The sequence below is a fragment of the Vipera berus genome (genome assembly GCF_964194415.1).
Source record: "Vipera berus genome assembly, chromosome: 4".
NCBI lineage: Eukaryota > Metazoa > Chordata > Lepidosauria > Squamata > Viperidae > Vipera > Vipera berus.
In genome coordinates, this window is record NC_138206.1 from 26247337 (window position 1) to 26274810 (window position 27474).

The following is a 27474-nucleotide window of genomic DNA, read 5'->3' on the forward strand; positions in this document are numbered from 1 at the left end:
TTGGAAGTGGTATTGGGCCAGCCAGCATCTGAAATTGAGGGAAGCATGGATAAAATTTTTCATGTAAATTCATGGATTGCAAGACAGAGGAAGTTACCCAGAGATGTGGTGGTCTATTTTACAAAGAGAGTAATTAGAGATGAAGTCATTCAAGCTGCTTATGATACTAAATTGGTAGTTGCTGAGCAAGAAGTTCTGGTTTTAAAAGAGATTCCTCCAAAGATTTTAAGGAGAAGGAAAGATTTTGCATTTCTTACACAGGAACTTAAGAAATGTGATATCAAGTTTAGATGGGAGATTCCAGTTGGACTGGTGGTGATGCACTAAGGTAAAAGACATCGTCTGGTTACTGTGGCCCAGGCACGTGATTTTTATAGCAACGTGTTAAAAGCAACCCCCCTATCACTTCTGGAAGCTGCAAAAGGATATGGCGAGTGAAAGCCTCAAGATGTTGCAGATAGACAGACAGAGGAGAATGGTGTTGGAGGGGATCAAGTTACAGTCTCATCGGCTGCTGCTGGAGAGCAGAGGATGTCGCGTGCCGCCCTAAGACGAGCGAGACGAGAGCAAGAGCAAGACCAGCAGAAAGTTATGGAACTTCTAAAGTGTACTTACAGTGAAGCTGTGGGAGGGGCGCGGTCCAAAGAAGTTACAGGGGCCATTCCAGACGTGCTCCAAAAGCTTTGGGGCGTCAAGATTGGTGACTAAATTTCTAATTTAGAATGTCAGTGGATTAAATTCATCATAGAGGAGAAAGAAAGTCTTTCAATATTTAAAACAATTTAAGACTGATGTTTTTGGTTGCAAGAAACGCATATTAGGGTTATGGATCAAAAGTATTTACTGAATTTAAGATTGGGTACGCAAGCTCCTAATTAACAACAAGTTGACTTTTCTTAACTTACTACACATAAAGGGTACTTAATTGGATTATAAAATTTTTTAATTTTTTTTTTCCATTGGAGATTGGAATGGTGTCCTAGACATATAGATGGATAAAGCGGGGGTTTTTTTTTAAGCGTGTCATGAGTCATGCTAGATTGCCTAAATTTCCTTTTTATTTGAACTCAAGGATGATCTGGAATTGTGAGACATTTGGTGTGATATATGCAAGAACTATTTTTGATCATAGTTCAGTTTGGTGGGAGATTAATAAGGTTAATAGAGATAGGCGCTTTTGGCGCGTAATTGAGAATTTGTTTAGAAATTAGAGGTAAATAGTAGATGAAAGTTTTTTTTTAAATTAATATGATAATATGGGACTAAGAAATTTCATTTAGCATTTGAGTAAAGCTCCTTTTTCTGTTTTTCTTCTTTTTTTATCTGTAATATTAATATTGTTTGTAATCATTTTACATGAGGGTGATAGAATTAATAGTTTATTGTAGATAGCATATGGATGCTTATGTTTGTTTTTCGTTTTTATACCCTGTATTTAGCTCTGGGAAGTCGGGGCGGGGGAGGGGGGAATGGGGGAGAGGGATAGGGAGGGTTAGATAGGGGTAGGGGAGGGGGGATTGATAAAGTTAAAATGTACTGTAAAACTTTTTAAATAAAAAAAAATTATATTACTTTGAATAATTCCAGTGGGAAGTTAGCAGTAGCAACTTCTTACTTTTCTAATAATATGATAAGGAAGACATTTGTTCATTTTTAATTATTCATTATTTCTGTTCCCAAATTTTTATTTTTTCAAATAAGTATTTTTGTCAGAAAAGATTAAGCAACAGCCATTTAAATATATTAGAAACAACTATAGAGAATTAAAAAAAACCATATAAAGCTCTTTAAGAATTACATTTTTAGTACAAACAACTCTATGGAGGCTTTTTTCAGTTAACCTTTGGATAATATCTCCATATTCCATAATAATGGGTAGGCAAGTGTGTGACATCCAGATTATTTGGGATACATTCTCATAATCTCTGATCTTTGAGCCTGCTACCTGAGACTGAGAAGGAAATCCAAAGAAGATGAAGGGTCTGGGTTCCCTCTCCATAGGAAACTGGTAGTTAATAAGGAAAACAGCAATGAAATCTGGATTTATCATTTAATTTCTTGATAAAAATCAGTTGATAAATATGCCTCTCAGACTTATGTATGCCACACTCCTATCTACTATACATACTATTAAAACACTATTACTTTATCTGGGGGAAACAGTGAATCAGGACAAGAGTTTTTGAACTAAGGTACTTCAAATGGTCTAACTTGCATAATGACTACAAAATCCATGACTCACAAATCCATAAATATAAATAAAATTTGTGAAAGTTGTGCCTGCTTCAAGCTGCTGCTGCAGTTAGGCTGCTGCTGTAGTCATATCAATTTTGAATGCTCCATGGCAGTTTTCCAACCGCTCTTGCAATTCCTCACTCCCTTCCCCACCCATCAGCAGCCACTTACTTGCTTAATGGGAAGGGAAGGGAAGGGAAGGGAAGGAAGGAGGGAGGGAGGGAGGGAGGGAGGAAGGAAGGAAGGAAGGAAGGAAGGAAGGAAGATAGGAACATGAAGAAAGAACTCCCATGTGCCTTCCCTGACGTATGTGGCATCTCCAGGCACCCTTTCTGAGGTATATCTCCTCACATGCTGTCCCTGACCTTCATAGCATCTCTTGCAAACTCTCACTGACTCCCAGGCCTCCTTCATGACCTGCATGGTGTTTCTCACATACCCCTGTGACACCTACGCATGTTTCTCAACTGCACTGGCTCTTTGTTCTCTACTTGATTCATATTGTACTTCTCATGCATCCCCGTGGATCTTCTCTGACCTAATTTCCTACTGGTCACAACCTCCCCAACCTTTGCTGCATCTCTGGCATACCCCCTGCTTTCTCCCTTACATAGGAGTAGCGACTTACCTGTCTGCTGGCCTTGGAACTGCAACTTTTTGTTGACTTTCTCACTGCCAGCTTCCCACAAGCAAAGTAAAAGGAGAAGCAGACAAGAATTGAAGGGAGGGAGGGAGGGAAGAGAATTAACAACAGAATGTCAGGGACGGAGGGAGGGAGGGAGAGAAGGAGGAAAGGAAGGAAAGAAGATTGGTTTCCAATGCTCCCTGACAGCTTTTCAGAAGGAAACTCAGTGGGAAAGCCAGCAGGAACTCAATCTGTCCTATTGGGGTTTTTTGCCCACCTATCGTCATTCTCTCTTTTTTATTGTTGCTGTTGTTGCTTAGGTAAGGAAATAATTCTGAAACAATGACTGAACAGGGCAAAAGTTGTCTACTCTGGTATAATTTTTAATCATTCCTATTTTATATCAGAAGTATCTATCTTTTCAAGTTTATTCAATTTTTACCCATAGCAGTACTGTTACTATTTTATTTATAAAATTTATATGTTGTCATCTCACTTTGATTCTGTGTTAAGAAGTAGCATGTTAAATGGCATTGATAAATAATATCTGGCAGAGTTCAAACAGACTGTGACAACACAAATGCCGATATGCCCTGTTTGTGAATGTCTAGGAGGGCTATGCCGACTTGTGTTGAAAGAATGTTGAATCGACTGCAAATGAATAAAAGGCTGAGTGGGTTCTCAGTCACCTATTTGATTCTACATTTACAAAGAATTAAGATGAAGCTTTGTAAAATTCAATCATAGGTGGGCAATTGGATCGATCCATTTCTTGTACAGATAAACTTCAGTACAGATAAACCTCATTAGTATTGGCCATTGTATTGTGTATATATTACTATCTTATGGACACATACTATTGTATACTAGGTGAGACATGGTATAGTGGAGATGTAGGAATGGCCTGAAGTATCCTTTATATTTGCCTTTATATCTAGGGGAGTTGGAAATAGGCAACAATGGAGAGAAATTTTTATGGCAATGCACAGAATTTTGCAAGTTTAATGTGAATCCTGCACCAGTCCAATGCAGTTTAGTTCCTGGTAAGTTGTTTATAAATGTTACTCCCCTCTGTTCAATAATGACTTTTAATAAAGATTTTCATGGAGTACATCCTGGAATAAATTTGATGTTCAATGCAAACCAACTTTCTTCCACTGACCACAATGTCAAATATTAAGCTATACTAAGAATTGTTAGAATTGAACAGTTGGATCTAAATAGATGTAAATAAATAATAGTTATTTATGTATGTATTTTTGTATAGGATTGGCACTTTGACATATGGGTCCTAGATTTCAAGGGTAACTGGCAAAGTAGAGATTTCACTCATACGTGTATATGTAAAAAGGGAAAAAGGAAACCCCCCCACATATTAATGACATACTATGACATACTATTCATATGAAGATCCAAATCAAGATCTAACCTCTCCTGGAAACATTTGAATTTCTCAATAAAAATTCTACAGTATGACAGGCAGTCAATACTGAACTAGAAAAAATGAGTACAGTATAAGGATATTTATTCTTATACTTTATGTAGTGGTATAAGAACATTGGATAAAAACTACAAAGATATTAAGAATCATACTATATTAGTATATTTAATTTTTGTTAACTATCATTCACAAAAATGTAATTCTGAAATGTACGTAATTCTGTATTTAGTAAAAAATACAAAATGTAACAAATATATACAGTATATACAATTTTTAGTGCTGTAAATAATAGCTACAAAATATGGGATCAATGATTGAAGGTTTTTTTTTACTGTTTCTAACAAACCTAATTCAGAATTATAGTGGATCATTTCTATTGGGATAATAGCTTTTTATATGTTCAGGAACAGGGACCTCTAGATCTCTTCAAGTGTCTATAATTCATTTACTCATTATCCATTTGTGATTTTTTTTCATTTGAAAGATAAGTGGAGACGTCTGTAAGAATAAATATTTAAGGTATATCCTCTGTTGTTAAAAGCTAACTTTTTAGGAATACATTGGCTGCATTTGCAACATGCAATAGGAAGTATACTGCTGTACAATGATAGTTTGCTCTCTTGGTTTTCATACCAGTGCATGTGGATGAACAACCCAATGTTTGTTTTGTTTAAAATTCCTATCTTAAATAATGAAGATAGGAATTCAATGCCAACAATAGATTATATTTTCAGATTTTTTTTGGGGGGGGAAGGTATTTGGAAAATAAAAAAAAGATTCACTCTCATAATGCTAAACAAACCATACATGGAGTTTCTGGTTTATTAAAGCATTCCTGCTGGCACAAATAACCAAACAGTATGCACATCAAACATGAGAACATGTTGTATAAATCAGAAAAGCATAGGAGCCTAGCTGCTGGTTTTAAGCTACAAGTAAAATGGCCAATTGTATCAACGTTGTATTGATCAATTTCAGACCATGTTATCCTATATGACCATCCTCTGGTATTTTAATTGGATAGAATGGAGGTGTGAATTATTTCAGAAGTGATTTCACCAAGGTTCCTAATTATGTTTTCCATAAAAAACATTGTGATTTTATAATTTCTTTTTATGTAACAGTCTTTTGGGTATCTACTGTGTTTGATTTTCTGTACAGAGAAAAAGGTTTTTTCATAAATTGTTGTAAAGTAAGTAATTGTCCTGACTATTAATATTTAAAACATAATCTGAAGATTAATGGATTCTATTTCATTAAGTGTTTTTTAAAAAATGTTTTAGACCTCTAGCTATTTGTTTTATTATGATGGATTTCAGAAGACAATTAGATGTGTACAGAGCTGTATTTTGACTTTATTGTTGACAGAAGAGGACAAGAGTTGAACAAAATACAGAAAATAATGTCAAAGATGTTTAATCTCTCTTCAGTAATTTTTATTATGCATAAAGTGAATGAATGAAAAAGAATGAAAAAGACTTTTAAAACTAACACAGATCTGTCAATCACTATGATAATGTTATATTTCTAGGCTAATTAGTAATGAATATAAAGGTAAAATGATTGATTAGATTGACAAATTGTTGTTGAAATTATTTTAGTTATTGAGTCATGCCAAAATAGTTATGTTTAGAATATATGATTTAACTTTATGAAAATTAAATTAGCTTTCTTCAGTAGGTCTAAATCCTTTATGTTTTTGTATGGTTTATGGTACTGTAAATATATTTTGGCTCATTCCTGTGGGAGCAATATATTAAATAAATACATTACTTTTTCTGTAGTTCCTGTGATTTGAAAGGAGTATACTTAGGGATACCTGATCTTGTTTAATTTTAGACTTGATTAGACAAACTAGTTTAATTATGCTGTTTTATATAACCCAAAGACTTTGCTAGAGATGGTTGAGAACAGCTTTATGCAATCTAGGCTTTTAGTGTGCTGTGATGACACTGAATGTGTGCTAGTTTTACTTAATTAATTTTTAAACAAACAAACAAAAAGTAAAACAGCAAGGGTGGATCTAGAGAAATATAAGCAATAATAATTTGTATCCAGCAGCATTAGCTAAAAAGCTGATCTTGCTAGTAAAGGGGGTGTTGGCAGGAATACATGTAACTGTTTAATGGCAAAATCACCTTTCCACTATGCAATAAATCTCTAAATCATCTAATTATAGAACACTATGTTTAAATTTAAAAACAGTGCAATCCAGAATAAGGCAGTGTTGCCAAGAAAACAATCTTAAGGTATCCTTGAAACTACCAAAAGTCAAAGGGATTTGACATTTATCTTTTTTTTTAAAGATGGGGGAAGATGTGGAAATTGGCACTGTATTTTTCCCCTTTTTTTGGTTTATCTAGTTGACTCACTGCATCAGCGAAACAATTTACTTTTGGTATAGTTCCTCACATTATAAAGTATTAAATTTAGAATTACAATGAGTCATATATTTGTTTAACACAATCAAGTCTGTAGTTAATGTTTGTTCATGCAGCCCTCTGAGGATTGGATTTGGCTATAAATATTGAATTATTTCTGTCAATATATCAGAGCATGTAAATTATATCTGAATCTCATTTATTATCGTTACAAGCAATGCATAGCCTAGGGCTGTTATTTTCAATTGAAAATACAGAGAATTAGAATGCACCGTGTCCTTTTTAGGTAACCAAAGACAGCTTGCTTGAAGATTTGAGTCATATAATAATGATTAAACTTACACATTCTTCAAAACATTCCAAGAGAACCTTTACTTTATTTAACTTACTGTATCTAATCTTCTTTGGCCAACAACATATAAGGTGACATAAAAAAAAATCTTAAAGCTATAAAAAATAAATTATTCAAATAACTTTAATTGCTGGTAGTTTTAATTATAGATAATCTATAACCCACTCACCCAAGTGAATCCTGTATTCTGATAAACAAGGGTAAATGCTTATTTATTACTTTAAAAACAATATCATATAGTTATCTTCTGAAATTTTTAAGAAAGAATGCTGTAGATTACAGTACCATGTCCACTAATTGGGCGCAATCCCATAGAAATTAATGGACTTCTGAGTAATCATGTATGGGGTTGCTTTTGTAATCATACTGAAGTAGCCTCTTGCAAAGACACCAAGGTGGCAGCTGGGTAAGCAATGCGGTCTTGTGGCTCTAAAAGGTTGATCGACATGATTCATAGTAAGCTGGGTTTTCCTCATCAGGATGGATAAAAGAGACATGGTCCTAATTTAGAAGGGCAGATTCATCAATATATTTACTAAATAAAGCATTTTCTTTATTTTTTTAGTGTAAATATATACTTACTTTCTTCATTGTAGAAATGTTTTACAGTTACATTGTTTTCATATTGTTTCTTTTATCGTTTTATTCCAGCAAATGTTAAATTGCTTTCAGATTTTCCCCAAATTTCACTCCATATTATGTATATATTTTAAAAGCTCTTAAATCAAGGGCTTTTAATATTTCAAGTTAGTTTGTCACTTATCTATGTATGGAGATATATTCTCTTAACTAACAGCTGAGCCATTTTTGATCTCGTGAAAGTTGAATGTGTGTGTCTCCTTCACATTTTAATAGACTTTGTTGAATTCCAGTTTTCTATATGATTTAGAGTTGTAAATTACATAAACGTAAGATTTGCAAACCAACACCCATTTTCATCTGTGCTTTCTGAGCTGGAATTAATGTAGAATTGATAGCATTTTTAGCCCAATCTGGCACTGGAAAAGCAGCACAAACCATACGTTGAATAAACTCATGTGAAATCTTAGAAAACTTGGATGGTGATTCTGTATGGGAGATCTACATACAATCTTTCTTCCATATCATTTGTAAAGCTTGTACTTGGCTTGTTATTATATATTTGACAGAATGACTTATTGTACATTGATTCTTATGTTGAATCTTCACTATACAAAGAATTAATCCAAGAATTACTGCTGTAAAACTACATATACGTATATACATTCATATATATCAATAATACTGCTTATAATCTTGAAATGATTTGGGAGTTAAATTTATAACCTCTGCTTTGATATCCTAAAACATAATATATTTATCAATTCTGACTTTTAATTATCTATAATTAATAAATTTAAATCTTGATATACCATTTGAAATACTCTATTTTTGTTCTCATTTAATTATTATGAAGTTTAAAAAACATAATATCAAATCTACAATATTTGATATCTAATTGGTATCTGTATTTTATGTGCAGTGCTACACTTTTGGCTTTTTTGGTGGAGCTTCTTAAGAGCTCAGTAGCCATGCAAGAACAAATGCTGGGTGGAAAAGGATTCCTAGTGATTGGTTATCTTCTTGAAAAAGTAAGTGAAAAAGTAATATTGTACGCATATCTGAATATTTTGATATTATTTATTTGACTTAATTCATGGTTGTGCTATTTGAACATTATGATTTTATAACTAGATTACATTTGTAAATAAACAAAACAAATTTTGGCTTTGCCTTATCTGGTAAACTTCTTATAGTTTTGTATTCTACTTTCTTATATGCTTGCTTTTTATTACATTTTAAAAGTTTCGCTTGGAGAAATCAATATGATTTTGTGTAAGGTTTCAGTATAGAACAGGAAAGCCAGTACACAGTTGTTCAAGTAACACAAAATTAAAAGTTCCAAGCTGTCCAAGTAATCTTGAAAGAGGATAAAGTATAAAGAGATTTTGTGACTCTTCACCCCTTCTAAGGTTACAAATATCTCTTCAACCCATACCCCATTACTTATTTATAAACAAAGTATTATCTTCTAAGCCCTTCTAAGTCCATAAAAGATTGTCAGAGGTAACAATTTATCTTGTTTTAATCATGATCAAATAAACCAACATTATATTCCTTCTTTTTACTTTTAAATCTTAATATTTAGTTCATAAAAATATTGACATAGGATTTGATTTCTGTTCTTTTCTTCTTTGTCCTGTGGCTACTAAAATAATAATGATAATAATAATAATAATAATAATAATAATAATAATAATAATAATAATAATAATAATAATAATAATAATAATAATAATAATAATAATAATGTTGGAAGGGACCTTGGAGGTCTTCTAATCTAACCCCCTGCTCAGGCTGGAAACCCTATACATCATTTCAGACAAATGGTTGTCCATTCTCTTCTTAAAAACTTCCAGTGTTGGAGCAGTCACAACTTCTGGAGGCAGGTTGTTCCACTGATTAATTGTTCTAACTGTCAGGAAATTTCTCCTTAGTTCTAGGTAGCTTCTCTCTTTGATTAGTTTCCATCCATGGCTTCTTGTCTTGACTTCAGGTGCTTTGGAGAATAGCTTGACTCCCTCTTCTTTGTGGCAACCCCTGAGATATTGAAACACTGGTATCATGTCACCCCTAGACCTTCTCTTCATTAAACTAGACATACCCATTTCCAGCAACCGTTCTTTATATGTTTTAGCCTCCAGTCCCCTAATCATCTTTGTTGTTCTTCTCTGTACTCTTTCTAGAATCTCAACATTTTTTACATTGTGGCAACCAAAACTGGATGCAGTATTTCAAATGTGGTCTTACCTAGGTGTTATAAAGTGGTATTAACACTTCACATGATCTTGATTCTGTCCCTAGCACTGTGTTGGCTTTTTTGGCAGCTGCAGCACATTGCTGGCTCATATTTAAGTGATTGTCCATTAGGACTCTTAAGATCCCTCTCACAGTTACTACTACTGAGCCAGTGCATTTGTACCTGTGCATTTGGTTTTTGTTGCTTAACTGTAGAAGCTTCCTTTTTTCACCATTGAATTTCATTTTGTTAGATAGTGCCCAACGTTCAAGTTTGTCAAGATCCTCCTGTATTTTAAGCCTATCTTCTGGAGTGTTGGCTATTGCTGCCAGCTTGGTGTCGTCTGCAAATTTGATGAGTTCCCCATCTAGCTCCTCATCCAAATCATCATACTATTTTTTTAATTGAATTGAATTGAATTTATTAAATTTATATGCCGCCCTTCTCCCTAAGGACTCAGGGCGGCTCACAACAATAAAAAGTTAAAAAACATAAAATACAAATTTAAAAAAAAGAATTAAACCATAAATGTAATAAATACATAACAACCCAATAAGACCAAATTTAAAACTATAGTCAGTCCAGGCCCGATTGTTGGAACACCCATGTCTTCAGGTCACGGTGGAAGCACTGAAGGTCAGGGGCCATCCGCAACTCCGGAGGCAACTCATTCCAGAGGGTCAGCATGCTCACAGAGGAGGCTCTCCCCCTGGGGGTCGTCAGCCGGCATTGCTTAGCCGATGGAACCCTGAGGAGGCCGACTCTCGGAGTGAACCGGGCGATGGGAGGTTGACAATGGCAGCAGGTGGTCTTGCAAGTACCCCGGGCCTAAGCCATGTAGGGCTTTAAAGGTAATTACCAGCACCTTGAATCGCACCCGGAGGGCAACCGGAAGCCAATGCAGCTCGCGCAGGAGTGGTGTAACATGGGAGTATCGAGAAACTCTATAAGCACCCATGCGGCTGCATTCTGCACCAGCTGAAGCCTCCGGGTGCACTTCAAGGGCAGCCCCATGTAGAGAGCATTGCAGTAATCCAGGCGAGAAGTGACAAGGGTGTGGGTGACCGTGCATAGGGCATCTCGGTCCAAAAAGGGGTGCAACTGGTGCACCAGGCGAACCTGTGCGAAGGCCCCCCTGGTCACAGCAGTTAGATGATCCTCCAAGTTAAGCCGTGAATCCAGGAGGGCACCCAAGTTGCAGGCCCTTTCTGAGGGGGGCAATATCTCCCCCCCCATCAAAAGAAATGGAACATGTTGGACAATACGAGATGCCGGTATCCACAGCCACTCGGTCTTGGCGGGGTTCAGCCTGAGCCTGTTCCTTCCCATCCAGACCCGCACCGCCTCCAGGCACCGGGACATCACGTCAAGGACATCACTGGGTTGGCTCGGGGTGGAGATGAACAACTGGGTATCATCCGCATATTGGTGATACCTCACCCCAAAGCCACGGATGATCTCACCCAGCGGCTTCATATAGATGTTAAACAGGAGTCAATTTTTGAGTCAATTCTTCAAAAGTTTCCTTCAGTATTTTTATTGTTAAATGTTTTGCAACACTTTACAGATTTGTAAATCTTCCCTCTATCTAAAAACTTTAGTCTCCTCTAATGTCCAGTTTTTGAAATCATGATTTTTTTTGGGGGGGGGGATGGTTGGCAGAGCCAGGGAGAGGATTAAAAAGGAGGCATCAGCCTAGAATCATTACATAACCACAAATGAGTCTAGCCCATCTTGATTGTCATTGAATCTTATCTAACAGTAACCAGGAGCTGACCATTAGTTGAGAAGATTCTTGTGCATAGGTTTTTAGCAATAAATTGGTTAAATTGAAACTTCAAGTTTGGACCTGGTTTTTAGCGCCTGGCAAATTGCTTCATTTTGTCTTGTAAAAAAACAAAGAAAAATCTAATTCCCATGAAGCTGTTTGGTCTTGATAATTAATTCCAAAATTTTATTGTAAAAGTTTCAATATTCCAGTTTTATCTCAATCCTTAGTCTATTTATAACTTTTATCAGATCAATTTAGCTTTTTGCTGTTTATTTCAGTCTTTACATTCTTAAGCTAGTGCTTAAATTTTTATTTTATTTAGGATTGAAGATATTTCATGATATTTCAATTTTTTCTTTTTAATAAATTTACAGACATTTCTAAAATTCTGTTTTCACTTTGTCATTATGGGGTACTGAGTGTAGATTAATGAGAAAAAAATGAATTTGAACAATTGTAAAATCAGGCTGCAACAACAAAATTGATGAAATTGAAGGGGGACTGAATACTTTCTGAATTCACTGTGTGTGTATGTGTAAGATTTTTTATTTCAGATTAATGCTATCTCAGAACAGTAAATTTACTCCAGTTTTATTTATTTAATATTATTCAGTATTTGAAATTTTATAGATGCACCAGGCTACAAGTAAATTAGAGAAAGTTGATTTAAGATTTTCCATTTTTTATTATGACATTTAAAAATATTTAAGTAATATTTTTGTTGTTCAGTACTATTTTGTGGGCTCCAGTATTTGACTGTTGGGTTTTTTCTCCTGTGTGATTAAATATGTAGAGTACATAAACTAAACTGGCAATAAATGAGGCAGTACAGATAGTCCTTGACATATGATTGTTCATATAATGACTTTGTAAATAAAACAGCGGTCCTCAACCTTTCTAGCTTTGCCAGCCGTTAGTGGGGGGAGAGGGGATGGGTGAGCCCTCCACTTGTGCAAATGGAGCTGTGCGCACACGCTCACCCATCCCTTCTGCAGCCTGGTTTTGAATGGGCCACAGACCAGGGTTTGGGGGCCCCTGCTGTAAAACATCAGGCTCCCCTGTGGTCACATGATATTTAATTTAATTTAATTTAATAATATTTCTATACCGCCCTTCTCCTGAAGGACTCAGGGCGGTGAACAGGGCAAGAATAAAAACAGAATTACAACAATTAAAAAATGATTAAATACATGCCCACTAAAAAACAATCAATACATATTAAAACCCCAATAAAATGACAGTAAAAAACCCCACCAATCCCCCATCAGGCCAGGCCGGCTTGTTCGAACAAGTATGTTTTTAGATCGCGGCGAAAGGAGTGAAGATCGGGCGCCATCCGGAGCTCAACCGGTAGCTGATTCCATAGCTCCGGAGCGCCCACAGAGAAGGATCTCCCCCTGGGGGCCACCAATCGACATTCTCTGATCGGTGGCACCCTGAGGAGGCCCTCTCTGTGGGAACGCACAGGGCGAAGGGAGGTTGATGCTGGCAGCAGGTGTTCCCTAAGGTACTCTGGACCCCTGCCATGTAGGGCTTTAAACACCATCACTAGTACCTTGAATCTCACCCGGAAGACAACTGGTAACCAATGCAGCTCACTTAGCAGAGGTGTAACATGGGAGTATCGGGAGACTCCCAACACAGCTCTCGCGGCTGCATTCTGTACCAGTTGGAGCCTCCGGGTGGTCCTCAAGGGCAGCCCCATGTAGAGAGCGTTGCAGTAGTCTAGACGAGAGGTCACGAGCGCGTGAGTGACCGTGCATAAATCATCCCGGCCTAGATAGGGCCGCAACTGGCGCACCAGGCGAACCTGGGCGAAAGCCCCCCTAGTCACAGCCACTATGTGATCTTCCAAGGTGAGCCGTGAATCTAGGAGGACTCCCAAGTTGCGAGCCCTATCTACGGGGGGTAATAGTTTACCCCCCATAGAAAGAGATGGAATATCCGAATTGACCCGGGATGAAGGTATGCAAAGCCACTCAGTCTTGTTGGGGTTGAGTTGAAGTCTGTTCCTCCCCATCCAGACCCAAACAGCCTCCAGGCAACGGGACATCACGTTGAGGGCATCACTGGGGTGGTTTGGGGTCGAAAGAAAAAGCTGGGTATCATCAGCGTACTGATGATACCCAACTCCAAAACCACGAATGATCTCACCCAGCGGTTTCATGTAGATGTTGAACAGGAGAGGCGAGAGGACCGACCCCTGAGGAACTCCACAAACGAGAGACCTCGCGGTCGACCTCTGCCCTCCTGTCAACACCGACTGCGAACGTCCCTGGAGATAGGAGGAGAACCACTGTAAAACCATGCCTCCCACTCCCAATCCCCTGAGACGCCGCAGCAAGATACCATGGTCGATGGTATCGAAAGCCGCTGAGAGGTCTAATAGGACTAGAACAGAGGAATGTCCCCTGTCCCGAGCCCTCCAGAGATCATTCACCAGCGCGACCAATGCCGTCTCTGTGCTGTACCCGGGCCTGAAACCCGATTGGTACGGGTCTAGATAATCCGCTTCATCCAGGACCAGAGGGAGCTGATGCGCCACCACACTCTCAACAACCTTAGCAAGAAAGCGAAGGTTGGAGACCGGACGAAAGTTGTTCAATACAGCTGGGTCCAAGGCAGGCTTCTTGAGGAGAGGCCTCACCACCGCCTCTTTCAAGACGGCGGGGAAGCTACCCTCACTCAAAGAAGCCGATATGACTGCCTGGAACCAGCTTCGTGTCCTCTCCCGGGCTGCATAGACCAGCCAGGAAGGGCACGGGTCCAATAAATATGTGGTGGAGCTCAGCCTCCCCATAATCCTGTCCACTTCCTCCGGAGTCACAGAGTCAAACTCCTCCCAGGTAATATCGACAAGACTACCCGTGTCCTGATCGTCAGACTTTGCCCAGTCAGAGTCCAGACCGGTCTGAATCCGAGCGATTTTGTCTGACAGATGTTGGTTAAACTCCTCGGCACGACCCTGCAAGGGTTCCTCCCTCACTTCTTGATTAAGGAGGGAGCGAGTCACCCTAAACAGGGCAGCCGGGCGATTATCTGTGGATGCGATAAGGGTAGCAAAGTGATTAGACCTCGCCACCCTTATCGCAGTGAGATAAGACCTAATATAGGCTCTTAGTCGCAATCGGTCGGATTCGGATCGGCTGGATCTCCAACCGCTCTCTAGGCCCCGTCTCCGACGCTTCATCTCCCGGAGTTCTGTGGAAAACCATGGAGCTCGATGGGATCTGCACCGGGTCAGGGGCCGCAAGGGTACAACTCGGTCAAGAGCCTCAGTGGCTGCCCTTTCCCAGGCTTCCACTAAGGCATCTGCCGAGCTGTGAGCGAAGGAGGCAGGTGGGGACCCCAGCGCTGCCTGGAACCTCTCGGGATCCATTAAGCGTCTGGAGCGGTACCATCTAATTGGTTCCACGCACCCACGGCAGGGAGTGGCAAAACGGAAGACCAGCCGCAGGAGATGATGATCGGTCCATGACAGGGGCATAACAATTGGGGAGCCCCCACCAAGATCATCTAACCACCATCCAGATAAGAAAACCAGGTCAAGGGTGTGGCCTCCCTCATGAGTCGGTCCTGAAATTACTTGCGTCATGGAAGCCATGAACTCCCGAGCTAACTCAGATGATCCTCCCAGAGATGGTAGATTGAAGTCCCCCAAAACTATAAGTTTCGGGAACTCAATCACCAACCCAGAGAGGACATCGAGAAGCTCAGGCAGGGCTGCTGCTGCGTGACTAGGCGAAAGGTACGCCAGCAGCAAGCCCAACTGCGCACAAGGGCCGCATCTCAGGAAGAGAGACTCACACCCGACTATCTGAGGAACGGTGGCCTCCTGCAGGCACAAGGTCTCCCTCATAACAACAGCCACTCCCCCACCCCTACCCTGAGCCCGAGGCCGGTGTAGCACCCGGAAACCTGGTGGGCAAAGATCAACCAGAGGAATACCGCCCTCTGGGCCCAACCAAGTCTCCGTGATGCAAGCCAGGTCCGCCTGCTCACCCTCGACCAAGTCACGGATGAGAGGAGCTTTGTTAGCAACAGACCTGGCATTCAAGTACACCAGCCGGAGCTCAGGAGGCTGCACATCCTCACTCCCGGGACGTCGGGGCGGAACCAGAGGGTCGGAGTGCCTCACCGCTTGCAAGCAGCGGAGAGGCCTTCCCTGAGATCGATACGGCCCTCTGTTCCTACACCTGCTGCCATTCCCTAACGTCGTGGGAATGGGTAATCCCACAACCAGCCCTGAAGCCCCAGAGGCAACCGAGCCCCGCTCCTCCCCCCCGCGATGCACCTCGGAACTGGCCTGAACAGAGGTTGCTGGACTGCCCCCCTTGTCCAAACAACCAGAAGAAGTACCCTCCCCCCTCCCTAACCCCCCCAAAAAATTAGACAAAAAGCTAACCAGGGGCCTCTTATTAGGTTTACGTCGGAGGCCCCTACCCATGCCCAGATATGTAACATTAATTTTTTTCAGTCATCCAGAGTTCATATAACGAGAGCAGTGCTGGAACAGTTTCTGTCTTTTGCAAAATACCTTGATGGGCTCTCCCATGGAGCACCTCTACTAAAGCAGTTATGCGACCATATCCTTTTTAATCCTGCTATTTGGATTCATACTCCTGCAAAGGTCAGTGAACCACACATTTTTACTACAGTGTTATTAGTATTATTAGTATTTTTAAATTAATAAAAACTAATTTATTTTTAATGCTTTATTTGCATCTTGTATTTTTCTTTTTTTATAATTAACAGTTTATTAATACAGTAATTACAATAGAAGAAATAGAAGGATATATATTTAATGAATGAATTATTAATAAAGGTGAGGAATGTGGAATTTTCTTATTATTCATGCTGGCAAAAGTTAAATTGTTTGGAAGTTACAATCAGAACATAAACTTAAAAATGTAAAAACTAGACTATTTTTCCTACCCCACCTAACTCAAGTGTTTAGGTTAGTTGGAGCATCTTAGCTTGAGGTTCCTTCTATTACTAGAAGTAGTCTTGTTTGCCTTTCACGTGGAATCTCTTGATAACATAAGTTTGGCCTCACTTCATGTGACAGTGAATATATTTGTTTATTAAAATGTCTGGTAACAATGTTTTCTGGATAAAATGTTCTTCACATACATTATTTTATTCATATATTTTGTTCTCAGTTCTTGTATAGCACTTTCCATCATTTCTCACTTTTTAAAATTTAAAAAAATATCATTTTATTATTTCATACTGGGCTATCATGTTTATGTCATGGATATTAATAATTTTTCATTGTTTTGTTTACCGTGATTACTTATCTATCACAAAATCTATAATTAAAACTTGGATAAATTAATATTATGTTTTCATGATGTTTTTTAGGTGCAATTATCACTATATACCTACTTGTCTGCTGAATTCATTGGTACTGCTACTATCTACAATACAATACGTAGAGTAGGAACAGTATTACAGCTAATGCACACACTAAAATATTACTACTGGGTGGTTAATCCTGCAGATAGCAGTGGAATTACTCCTAAAGGGTTGGGTAAGTATACGAGAAAAATGTATTGTTTTCATATGAATGCTTATAAAATGCATGTTCATAGTTCAAAATATACTGCTCAAAAAATAAAGGAAACACAAGATAAGACATCCTACTATTAAATACAGTACATTGTGTTGTTTAAGTGTTCCCTTTATTTTTTGGAGCAGTATATATGTGTCATTGTCATATAACAAGTCTATTTCAAGCTGATATCATACATTAAATTATTTGTGGACCGTTTTGAATAAAAAAGTTTCTATCTGATAGTAAATTTTGTTGAATTTAATTGGATTTTCTTCTAATAGACCAGGATCTTGTTCTACTACACACATATGTTTCTTCTAACAGATAGTTCTCTGCAGTTTAATCTAGAGTCCTCTCTAATAGAAAAATAAGATGAAACAAGTAAGGAAAGATTCATGCTTTAAAATAATAAATGAACCTGTAATAGGCAAATAAATACAGTGTTAGCTTGATTTAAAAGTAGAAAGTTATCTGCATGTAGGATTTTCTGCAGTGCGTAACTAGTAAAATATTTATTTATGTATGTATTTATTTATTTGTGTGTTGACTAAGCTTAAATTGTGCAACTCTTTTTTATTTATTTCAGAAGGACCTCGGCCATCACAGAAGGAAATCATATCTCTGCGAGCATTCATGCTTCTATTTTTGAAGCAACTTATTTTGAAGGTATCTTAAGATTTAAAGATTAATGGGTACTGCCAGTTCTGAAAAAAGGGAATCAGATTCAGGTTGTTCTTTGTGGTCTCTATAAATCACAGATATGAATTTGTTCTTTGATCCCTGTTCAGGAAGCTAAAACTGAACAATTATTGGTGTGAACTGCATGCATTGTAGAGTCCATGTAGAGAACTTGTTTTTCTCATTTAGGTATTCTTGACCTGCCACAGCAGCTGGCACATGGGAGCATTTGCTGCTTCTTTTTTCTGAGAGAATGAAATTTAATCTAAACTTGATCTTTTTTCTTTTGAGTTATTCATTATTTTGTTTAGAATTTTTCTGTCTCTCCTGTTGGTTTTTGTCTTGTCTTAATGAACTTAATTTTGATTTTTGCTTTTATACACTAACATTTCTTTTTTTTCTTTTTTCTTTTGAAGATGCTTTGTATTCCCCTTTCTCTATATTTTTCCTTTGCCTCTTGCTCCATTTGTGTTTTATTATGCTACCATTTAGAATCATTCTTCAGGGCATTGCACATTTTTTAGAGGATACTTTTAAAATACTATATCTCTATAACCCAACTAATTCTATTATTGATTCTAAATCTTGTATGCTTTTCAACTCTAGTTTATCACCTCCTTTGGTATTATGACTATGCACATCTGTGCATCTGCTAAGTTTGGAACTCCCCTATGATTTTTAAGAAAATGTGGAAAAAAATGATAAGACAGGCTTTCTCGATTTTCAAGCCATCTTCATCAAAGAAAGATTATCATATTCATTAGTATGAAGTTTGTGTTATGCTTTTGAAACTATATAAAGTGAATTCTGCTGTATTGGATACTATTATTGAACTTTAGCTATATCTGTATGTCAAAGTTTAGTCATTCCAGTCAAATTGTATTTTTCCACCAATTTCTAAGTGAACATAAGTTACATAGCTCTATGTAATACAAAATGGCTTATTTGTATAAATTTGAACACATATTTACTATTTATGGGACCTCCTGGAGGAACATTGTCCATGGGGTCGCGATGGGTCAGACATGACTTCGCAACTAACAACAACAATTTTCAGATTCAAAACAGGAAAAATAGTAAATGCAGCATATACAAAATTTTAGACATCCTTCTAGTCAATATTTTGTGACACTTCTTTTGGAAGAAATAAACATTTCCTGTAATCAGCTAAGAATCTTTATGTTGTTTCTTTTGGACTTTTCCCCCATAATTTTCTTTGCAGAAGTCTTCCAACTACATAATTTTTTTAGGATTCATTACATGCACTGTATGTTTGAGATGAAGCTGTAATTTTCAACAATATTCAAATGTGCGGGTGTGAAAGTCATTCCAAAATCTTAAATATTTCTTTCCTGATAAGCATATCATAGTTTAGCTGAATGTATGTTTTGTTTTGGTGAAATGTCCAATCTACTGAAATTCACATAAAGTGATTTGAAGAAGTCATGCAGTGAACTGGCCCTGCCCTTTGTAATATGCAACTTTAACAGTTACATAGTTTTGCATTGTGCAATTTGTAGGCTTAATTTCATACTCCTAAAAATGAAGCAAACTATTGACTGTGGGCAAAACAACACTATAAAGTTAATTGCTTTATAGAGCAATGTTTTCATATGCCCCCAAAACCTTTAACAAATGATTTGGCCAGAAAAACACAATTTGCCTGAAAACATATCTTAATTACAAAGAATCTGAGAACAAAATAGAAGAATGCAGTTTAGATAATTTTTAATTTCTCCAGAAACTACATCAAATTATTTGATTGCAAGGAAAGCAAATATATAAAACTCGTGCCTATAATTTTTATTAAAGATATGGAAGCTTCATTCTGCTATCAAACAGAAGTTGTACATCTTAGGGTCTGATGTTTTTGTTCAAGTTGTTTATTCACATTCTTAAAATTAGTCAGTGATTGTAATTCAGGCACTTGGCAGCCATCTTGCATTTACAACAGTTGCATTATCTTGAAGTCAAGTGATTATGATTTGCAGCTTTCTCAGTCAACTGGAGAAGCCAGATTCACTTATTGACAGTGTGATTCACTTAACCATTTAACCATGGTTAAAATTCTCATAAAATTGGGTCTGGTCATGGGATGACTTGCTTAATGACCTTATTGCTTAGTGACAAATTTCAGTCCCAATTGTGATAAGTGAAGGACTACCTGTATTTGGAAATGGCTCAGACATACACCTCTCTGATTCCCTGGTATAAAAACTTTTCATTTTAATGTTTATGACAGTTAAGTTATTAAAATGTAAACAAAATGTAAAAAATTGATAATGGTTTATTGAATCAATTTCTGTAGGATCGAGGAGTAAAAGAAGATGAACTACAAAGTATACTGAATTACTTACTAACTATGCATGAGGTAAGCTGGTAATACATGAGATAGATAGATAGATAGATAGATAGATAGATAGATAGATAGATAGATAGATAGATAGATAGATAGATAGATAGATAGAAAGTTACAATCTATTATGTTTGCCATTCTGGGAGCTTTCAAACTGAGGGTCTGAATATAAATCTTTACACATAATGAAATATGAATTTAAAAAGTTCATAAAATATTTCTTTAACTTTATAATGTGTTGTATAGGATGAAAATATTCATGATGTGCTTCAGTTACTAGTGGCTTTAATGTCTGAACATCCAGCATCTATGATACCTGCTTTTGATCAAAGAAATGGAATACGGTAAGATTAAGTAGAAACAATAATTCCATAACTCATTTTTCTGGTAGATGAATAAATTAAACAATGACAGTATGCTTATGAACAAGGGAGGGGATGTTGGCATTTAATATTGCTATACATTGAAAATAAAATTCAAAATTGAAGGAGAGATCAGTATTTAAACAAAAAAATGCCTTGTTTTCTATTACTGTATTTTGTTCTTGACATAATTTGCAAAGTCAAACTTTTTCAAAATATTGAGTGATCAGAACATTTAACATACCTACTTAGGTATTTCAAATTAAAAAAAAAACAATTTATGTTTATGTTGTTTATGTTTATTGGACTTATATATTATCACAACATAACAAAACCAACAGAATATTAAATTTATATACTGCCTTACTCCCAGTGATGGGATTCAGCCGGTTTGCACCACTTCGGCAAAACTGGTAGCTAATTTTTTTGTTGCCCAGGCCCAGAATGGATTTCCGGAAGCGGCATCCACACAGAAAACCAGTTGTTCACATATTTGAATCCCACCACTGCTTACTCCCAATGACACTGGACTTTCTACTTTTTCTTTTTGTAATGAATCAAATATGGTATACAAATGACAGACTTGCTTCACAAAATAGTATTTAGTAGTTGAACTAACTAGTTCTTATCAAATGAATACTTTTTTGAAATTCAGAGTATAATATTAATACATACATGTTAATCATGCTATTCCCCTTAGGGCTAAGCAACGTTATGCAAAGCACAAGAAAAGAATAAAAAGCAGTCAGCAAAAAAAGGGAAGTAATAAGAGGCACCTAATTAAACCTAGATTATATACACAACAAAAGGGACGTGGTGGCTCAGTGGGTTAGGACGCTGAGCTTGTCGATCAGAAGGTCGGCACTTTGGCGGGTCGAATCCCGAGTGCTGTGTGAGTGAGCGCCTGTTACTCGTCCCAGCTTCTGCCAACCTAGCAGTTTGAAAGCACATAAAAATGCAAGTAGAAAAATAGGGACCACTACGGTGGGAAGGTAACAGCGTTCCGTGCGCCTTTGGCGTCTAGTCATGCCAGCCACATGACCACGGAGACGTCCTCAGACAAGCGCTGGCTCTTTGGCTTTGAAACGGAGATGAGCACTGGCCCCTAAAGTTGGAAATGACTAGCACGCATGTGCGGGGGAACCTTTACCTTTACCTTTATATACACAACATTTGCTGTAGTTCAGCATTCCTTTCTACCATACAAACCATGTAGTACTTCCTTCCTCCATTTGTATTTACACTGATTCATACGGTACATTGTCTTTTGTTCATTAAACCTCTCAGCTCTTGTTTTTGGAGGATCTCCAACTTCACGATCCATGGCTTTCTCATACTTCATTGCCATCTCAACCATTCATGTTTCATTATGTACTTATTTTGCAATTTAGTCCTTGTTCATTTTCTCTTTATGAACAAATCACCAAGGTAAGATTGGTCACCCACAAATAAGAGACTGTGTGTTGTAGTCCTGCCTTAGACATGAAAGCCAGCTGGGTGACTTTGGACCACTCTCTCTCAGACCAGTGCACTTTGCAGGGTTGTTCATGTGGGAAGGTTAGGAGGAATACAAAGTAATACAGGTAGGATTTTAAAAAAATCTAATAAATAAAGCTTGTAGGAGTAATGCGTTTCTCCATGGATGTAGGTTGTGCTTTCTGGAATTTTTGTATCATACATTAATACAAGCTTCTGTAAATTTAAATACCTCTCTTGTTTTACCAAACAGGATAGATTTGGGATCTAGGGAAGGGTTGCCCTAAAACATATCTTCCAGTTTGTGGGATAATGAACCACTTTTAGAAGAGTTCTGTCATCTGCAGTTATCTTCACAATCGTCTGTCATAGTACCTTTGTCTTGACAAGACTGAACATCGTACCACTTGCTGGTACAGAAATAGAACAAATGTTTAAATAATGGACATATTTATAATCGTGAGAGATGTTTAAAGTTGTTAATGGGGAAGCAGTTTGCCTATCCACAAAATGAATACTTGGTCATGGTCAGTCATAAAATATCAATTTATTATCTATTTAAAATTGCGACTTGAGATCATCTGAGTTTCTCTTATCACTTATAGGTTATCTCTGTGTCATAAATTTGGTCAGTCATACTTCTTTTTTCTGTTCAGGTAGTTATATATGTCTGTGGAACTCACATGACTTCATAGCAGTGACTGTATATACTTTGAAAACAGTTTGGAAAAACTGTTTCAAACCTCGTCCTACTTTGAGCCCAGCCACTCTTTGTAATGATTGAAGCAATGTTCAGGCTTCTATGTGAACTTGTGGTAAAAGGGCATATCCAGGTCATATTGGTGTCCAAAGGCTCCATATTGCCTGTATTACTGTGTCCAGGCACTTGTCTACAGTAATACTATGGCATCTGGTTCAGATAAAAAGAGGAGCAGTTGCATCCATTATTAGTTGGATAATAGTATAGCCTCCCTATCATTTCACTTGGTAATTTCATGTAAATATTAATGGTTTGGGATTATCAGACAGAGATGCAGATATTCCACAGATTTAAAGCATAAATGCTCCAAAAGCAGCACTTTGAATATGAGCAGAACAAGCAGAATAGCTTGATTTTGTTTTACTCTTTTAAGGAGTTTTGCTTAAATTATCTTATGTTTCTTCCCTTCAGGGTAATTTATAAATTATTGGCTTCAAAAAGTGAAAGTATTTGGGTTCAGGCTCTGAAGGTGCTAGGATATTTTCTCAAACACCTGGGACATAAGTAAGTAATGTGCCTCAGTTCCTAATATGTTATTTCAAACCTTCTTGCTTGTTTAGTTATATAATTGCCTTTTTATTTTTTCCTTTTTGCTTAGTGAAAAGACTGCAGAAAACTGGAGCTACATTTGTTCATACTTTGAGGTGTTCATTGAAATCAGTGGAATGTTATGCCTAATTTGTCCCATTGGTTTCAGTGGGCATTATTAAATTGTCTTGCTCCAAACTAGAATATTTATTTATTTTTACTTACCGGTAGTAATTTGACTAAGGTTAACCGAGTAGAGAGATTCCCCCCCCATGTTGCCCATCCTCTTAGTTTTTACCTTTCTATTTAATTCTCTTAGTTGCTTTTTATTACCTTTTTAAACCTTTTTATTATATCATAAGCCACTAAACATCTCTGTATCAGTGGGATGGATGGCATAACAATTTAATAAATAAATAAAAATAAATTAGTTGATTATTTTATGAGTCTTACTTACATTTCATTTTTTTTAAAGATGTAATCACAATTTTTTTGATTCAAAATGTTTCAGTCATTCTGATCTAACAATGTATGTACTAAAATTGTGTAGTGGAATAGTCATATTCATAAATAGTTTGTGTAGTTGTAAAAAATGGATATATCTTTTCAATATATATGTTAAAAATATATGCATAAAATATACTGTATTATGTGTGATTGTAATCTCACAAGATTGAAAGATTCTTCGTAATATTAATTGTTACATTTTGTTGTTGTGGAAATCTTACATTTTAGTACATTCCATACTTTTGTCCTTCAGGCGAAAAGTTGAAATCATGCATACACATAGTCTTTTTACTCTTCTTGGAGAGAGGCTGATGTTACATACAAATACTTTGACGATTACAACTTACAACACACTGTATGAGGTATATTATATTAATCTCTTTACTGAAGTACCCTTTGGGAAAATATTATTTCAGTAATTAGCAGATTCAGTCTACTGCTAACCACCATTAAAATATTTGTTTATTTCTATTAATCATTAATTTACATTAATATTACATTGTGGCACAAATAAAACCTTTTCCCTATGCTTATTTTCAATGTTTAACATTATTTAAATAATTGAATATTTCTTAAGTTTATCTATTTATTATTCTGTGGTTTTGTTTTATAAATATAATGACTAGCATGCCATTTGAATGTTTTGATCCTGAAAATAGCAACATAGGTAGCACAGTTTTTGGAACCATTCTGAGTGTTGTGGAAGTGGATCAACCTTCAAATTGGCTAGGTTGGACCAGTTCAGGCACATTTAAAACAGCTTATTCTGAGATTATCCTGGCCCATTTCAGACTATTTCTAGGACATCCAGAATGGTTTTTCCAAGGCCAAAACAGAAGGGTTGCACTACCTCTGTCTTAAATTCATAATAGTAGCTGATTCTAGAACAATTCAGTTTGTACCTGCTAAATGGGTTTAAGCAATTGAAGTATGGTTATGTTGTAGAATCCATTTTAAAGTGTATATCCTGAGAGAATTTTTTTTGCAACGCTTAACAAAGATGGGGCATAATTTAAAATAATAATCAAAAGTTAAGAATTGCATAAGTTGAGAGGAAAATATGTTAAAATATGTATTTATGCACGCATGTATCATTTATTGGAGAAACAAAATGGGACAAAAATAAGACTAGAAATATAATTAATTCCTTTTAACTTTACTTAAAATGTGACATAACAAATAAGACTACTAATATATAACATACAGTACTGAAGACAGTATTTATTTCAATAATTGTTGTTGCAAAACCCAAGAGTAATTTTTCTGTTATAGATCTTGACAGAACAAGTCTGCACACAGGTTGTTCATAAACCACATCCAGAACCAGATTCTACTGTGAAAATTCAAAACCCAAGTAAGAATTTATCTTTTTAATTTTGAGCGGTGGTTGTAATAAATTTCAAACTTTTTACTAGCTCAAGTGAATACTTCAGTACTCGCAGTGCATAGGTTCTATAATACTACAAAATACTTTTTGGTTCTAGAGTTGCTGTTGATGAAATGTAAGATGGACACTAGACTGCCCTGGCATTCTATTGGAGAGAGGGCAAGGGGCAAGGCGGAGCAGAAAGAAAGCAAAATAGCAGTGTCACATGGAAAGCCCTGTTTCTTTGATATGTGTGTTCGACATTACAACCTATATACAAAAGAAGCAGAGCTACCATAACACTACTTTTCTTATTTTGGCAAAAGCAGTATGCTCCTATACTGTAAAATGTGCACTTTTAGCTGAGGATTTTTCTTTTGTTCATTTTTGTTTTCTGTATGTCTTCACTTCATGTAAGCTTTTTCAAGAGGTTTGAGAAAGCAGAGAAAAAGAGCAAGGTTACATAGACAGGTGGACGTTTCTTCCTTTTATTGATATATTCTGATACTGTATATCTTTGCCTTTTATTCAGAGGTGGACAAAAATGGTAGGAAAGGATAAACCAATACATGATGCAGAGATTTCTATGAACTTTGAACTATTACTGATATAAGTCAACGTAAAGAAGGGTCTGGAAGTTATATGGGTCTGGATGGAGCACAATAGGTTCTGACTCAATCCAAACAAGATGAAGTGTCTTTGAGTATTTAGTCCTCCTAGGGACAAAGTTCTTCCATCTTTAGTACTGAATGCCCCAGTGGGCAGTCTGGGGGTCCACTTGGGTTTGCATCTCCTGCTTGAAGAGTAGGTAGCAGCCATGGCTAGGAGGGTTTGTGTGCTATTTGTGCCCATTCCTGGACCAGGGAGGATTTGCATACAGTCACTTGTGCTCTTGTTACCGATTGTTAGGATTACTGCAACACGCTTTATATGTGGCTGCAACAGTCAGAAAGATCAACTAGTGCAAAAACAGCTGCATGGGTAGTTTATGATGCTAGTTATATGACACGTATAACACCACAGCTCTGGGAGCTGCATTGGTTGCCATTGTGTTTCCAGCTCCAATTCAAGGTGCTGGTTGTCATATTGAAATTCCTACATAGCTTTGGACAAAGTTACCTAAGGGACCATCTTCTCCTAATAGTTTCTACCCAACCAGTTTGGTCTAGCCAATTGGGGATGCTGCAGATCCCATCAGCCAAGGAATGTTGGATGGGGAGCAGGAAGTTGCCTTCTTGGCAGTAGCCCCTTCCCTTTGGAACATTCTTCCTTTGGAGCTTAGCATGGCCTGACCCTGTTAGCCTTTTATAAGCCATTAAAGATTCACCTGGCTATGTGCCCAAGTATAAGGTCCTGAATATGTTAGGGGCCCTGCTATCTGGTTGCGCTGTTAATTTTTTAAATTATAATAATTTTAATTATTATAATATTTTTCAGTTGCCTAGATGTATAATTTATAACTGTTTCTGTGTTTTTCTGGTTTTAATTATTGTGATATTGTTTGCTGCCCAAAGTCAGTTGGAAATAAAATAAATTATACTTGATATACTTTAGCTTTTTCTACTCTGTTCCTTTAGAGAAGGTCTGTTTTTTTAAAAAAAATTAAAATTCATTGTTAATACAATTATAATAGATAACACCATGTTTGCAGTGTTTCAATGATTAAAATAAGTGTAAGCATCTTATATATTTGCTTTTTTAAAGTGATCCTGAAAGTGGTGGCAACGTTGTTAAAGAACTCTGCACCAAGTGCAGAACTCATGGAGGTTCGGCGTTTATTTTTATCAGATATGATCAAACTTTTCAGTAATAGCCGTGAAAATAGAAGGTATGTAAAGCATCATCTCATTCAGTAATGCAGCCTTTCTTATGGAAACACTACAAAATAAGGAAAGGTTTTGTGCAATTACCTTCACATATTCATATACGTATTTGGAGAGAAATAATTTACATCTTTTTGTTTCTGTTTTGTATCACAAGATGATAAAGTAGTCAGGATTTCCCTTCACAAGGATGCCTGGGGTTTCCTTCATGCTTCATACAGGATGTAGATGACTATGCTTTTGCTGCCAGGGTCTACAGCTGCCTTCCTAAACTTTTCATCCTCTAGATGTGTTTGATTTTTAAGACCCATAAAATATATATTTTTGATCTACCACTTGAGAGATACCACTTCTAAGGATATTATATCTATATTTCAGTATTGCCAATTTGGGCAAAGATTTATACTAAATAGTGCTTCCTCACACTTTTTTTTATTG

General features: G+C 36.9%; 1 protein-coding gene across 1 annotated transcript in view; it reads left to right on the top strand.

Annotated features, from left to right (window-relative positions):
- Positions 1 to 27474, top strand: part of NBEA (neurobeachin) — a 397191-nt gene that overhangs the window by 58171 nt on the left and 311546 nt on the right. The window contains exons 11-20 of the mRNA XM_081327264.1: positions 8536 to 8644; positions 16101 to 16253; positions 16988 to 17156; positions 17767 to 17846; positions 20167 to 20229; positions 20461 to 20558; positions 23224 to 23316; positions 24101 to 24209; positions 25120 to 25201; positions 26918 to 27041. Of these exons, the coding sequence (XP_081183390.1) occupies positions 8536 to 8644; positions 16101 to 16253; positions 16988 to 17156; positions 17767 to 17846; positions 20167 to 20229; positions 20461 to 20558; positions 23224 to 23316; positions 24101 to 24209; positions 25120 to 25201; positions 26918 to 27041 (1080 nt within the window). The remainder of the gene's footprint in view (positions 1 to 8535; positions 8645 to 16100; positions 16254 to 16987; positions 17157 to 17766; positions 17847 to 20166; positions 20230 to 20460; positions 20559 to 23223; positions 23317 to 24100; positions 24210 to 25119; positions 25202 to 26917; positions 27042 to 27474) is intronic.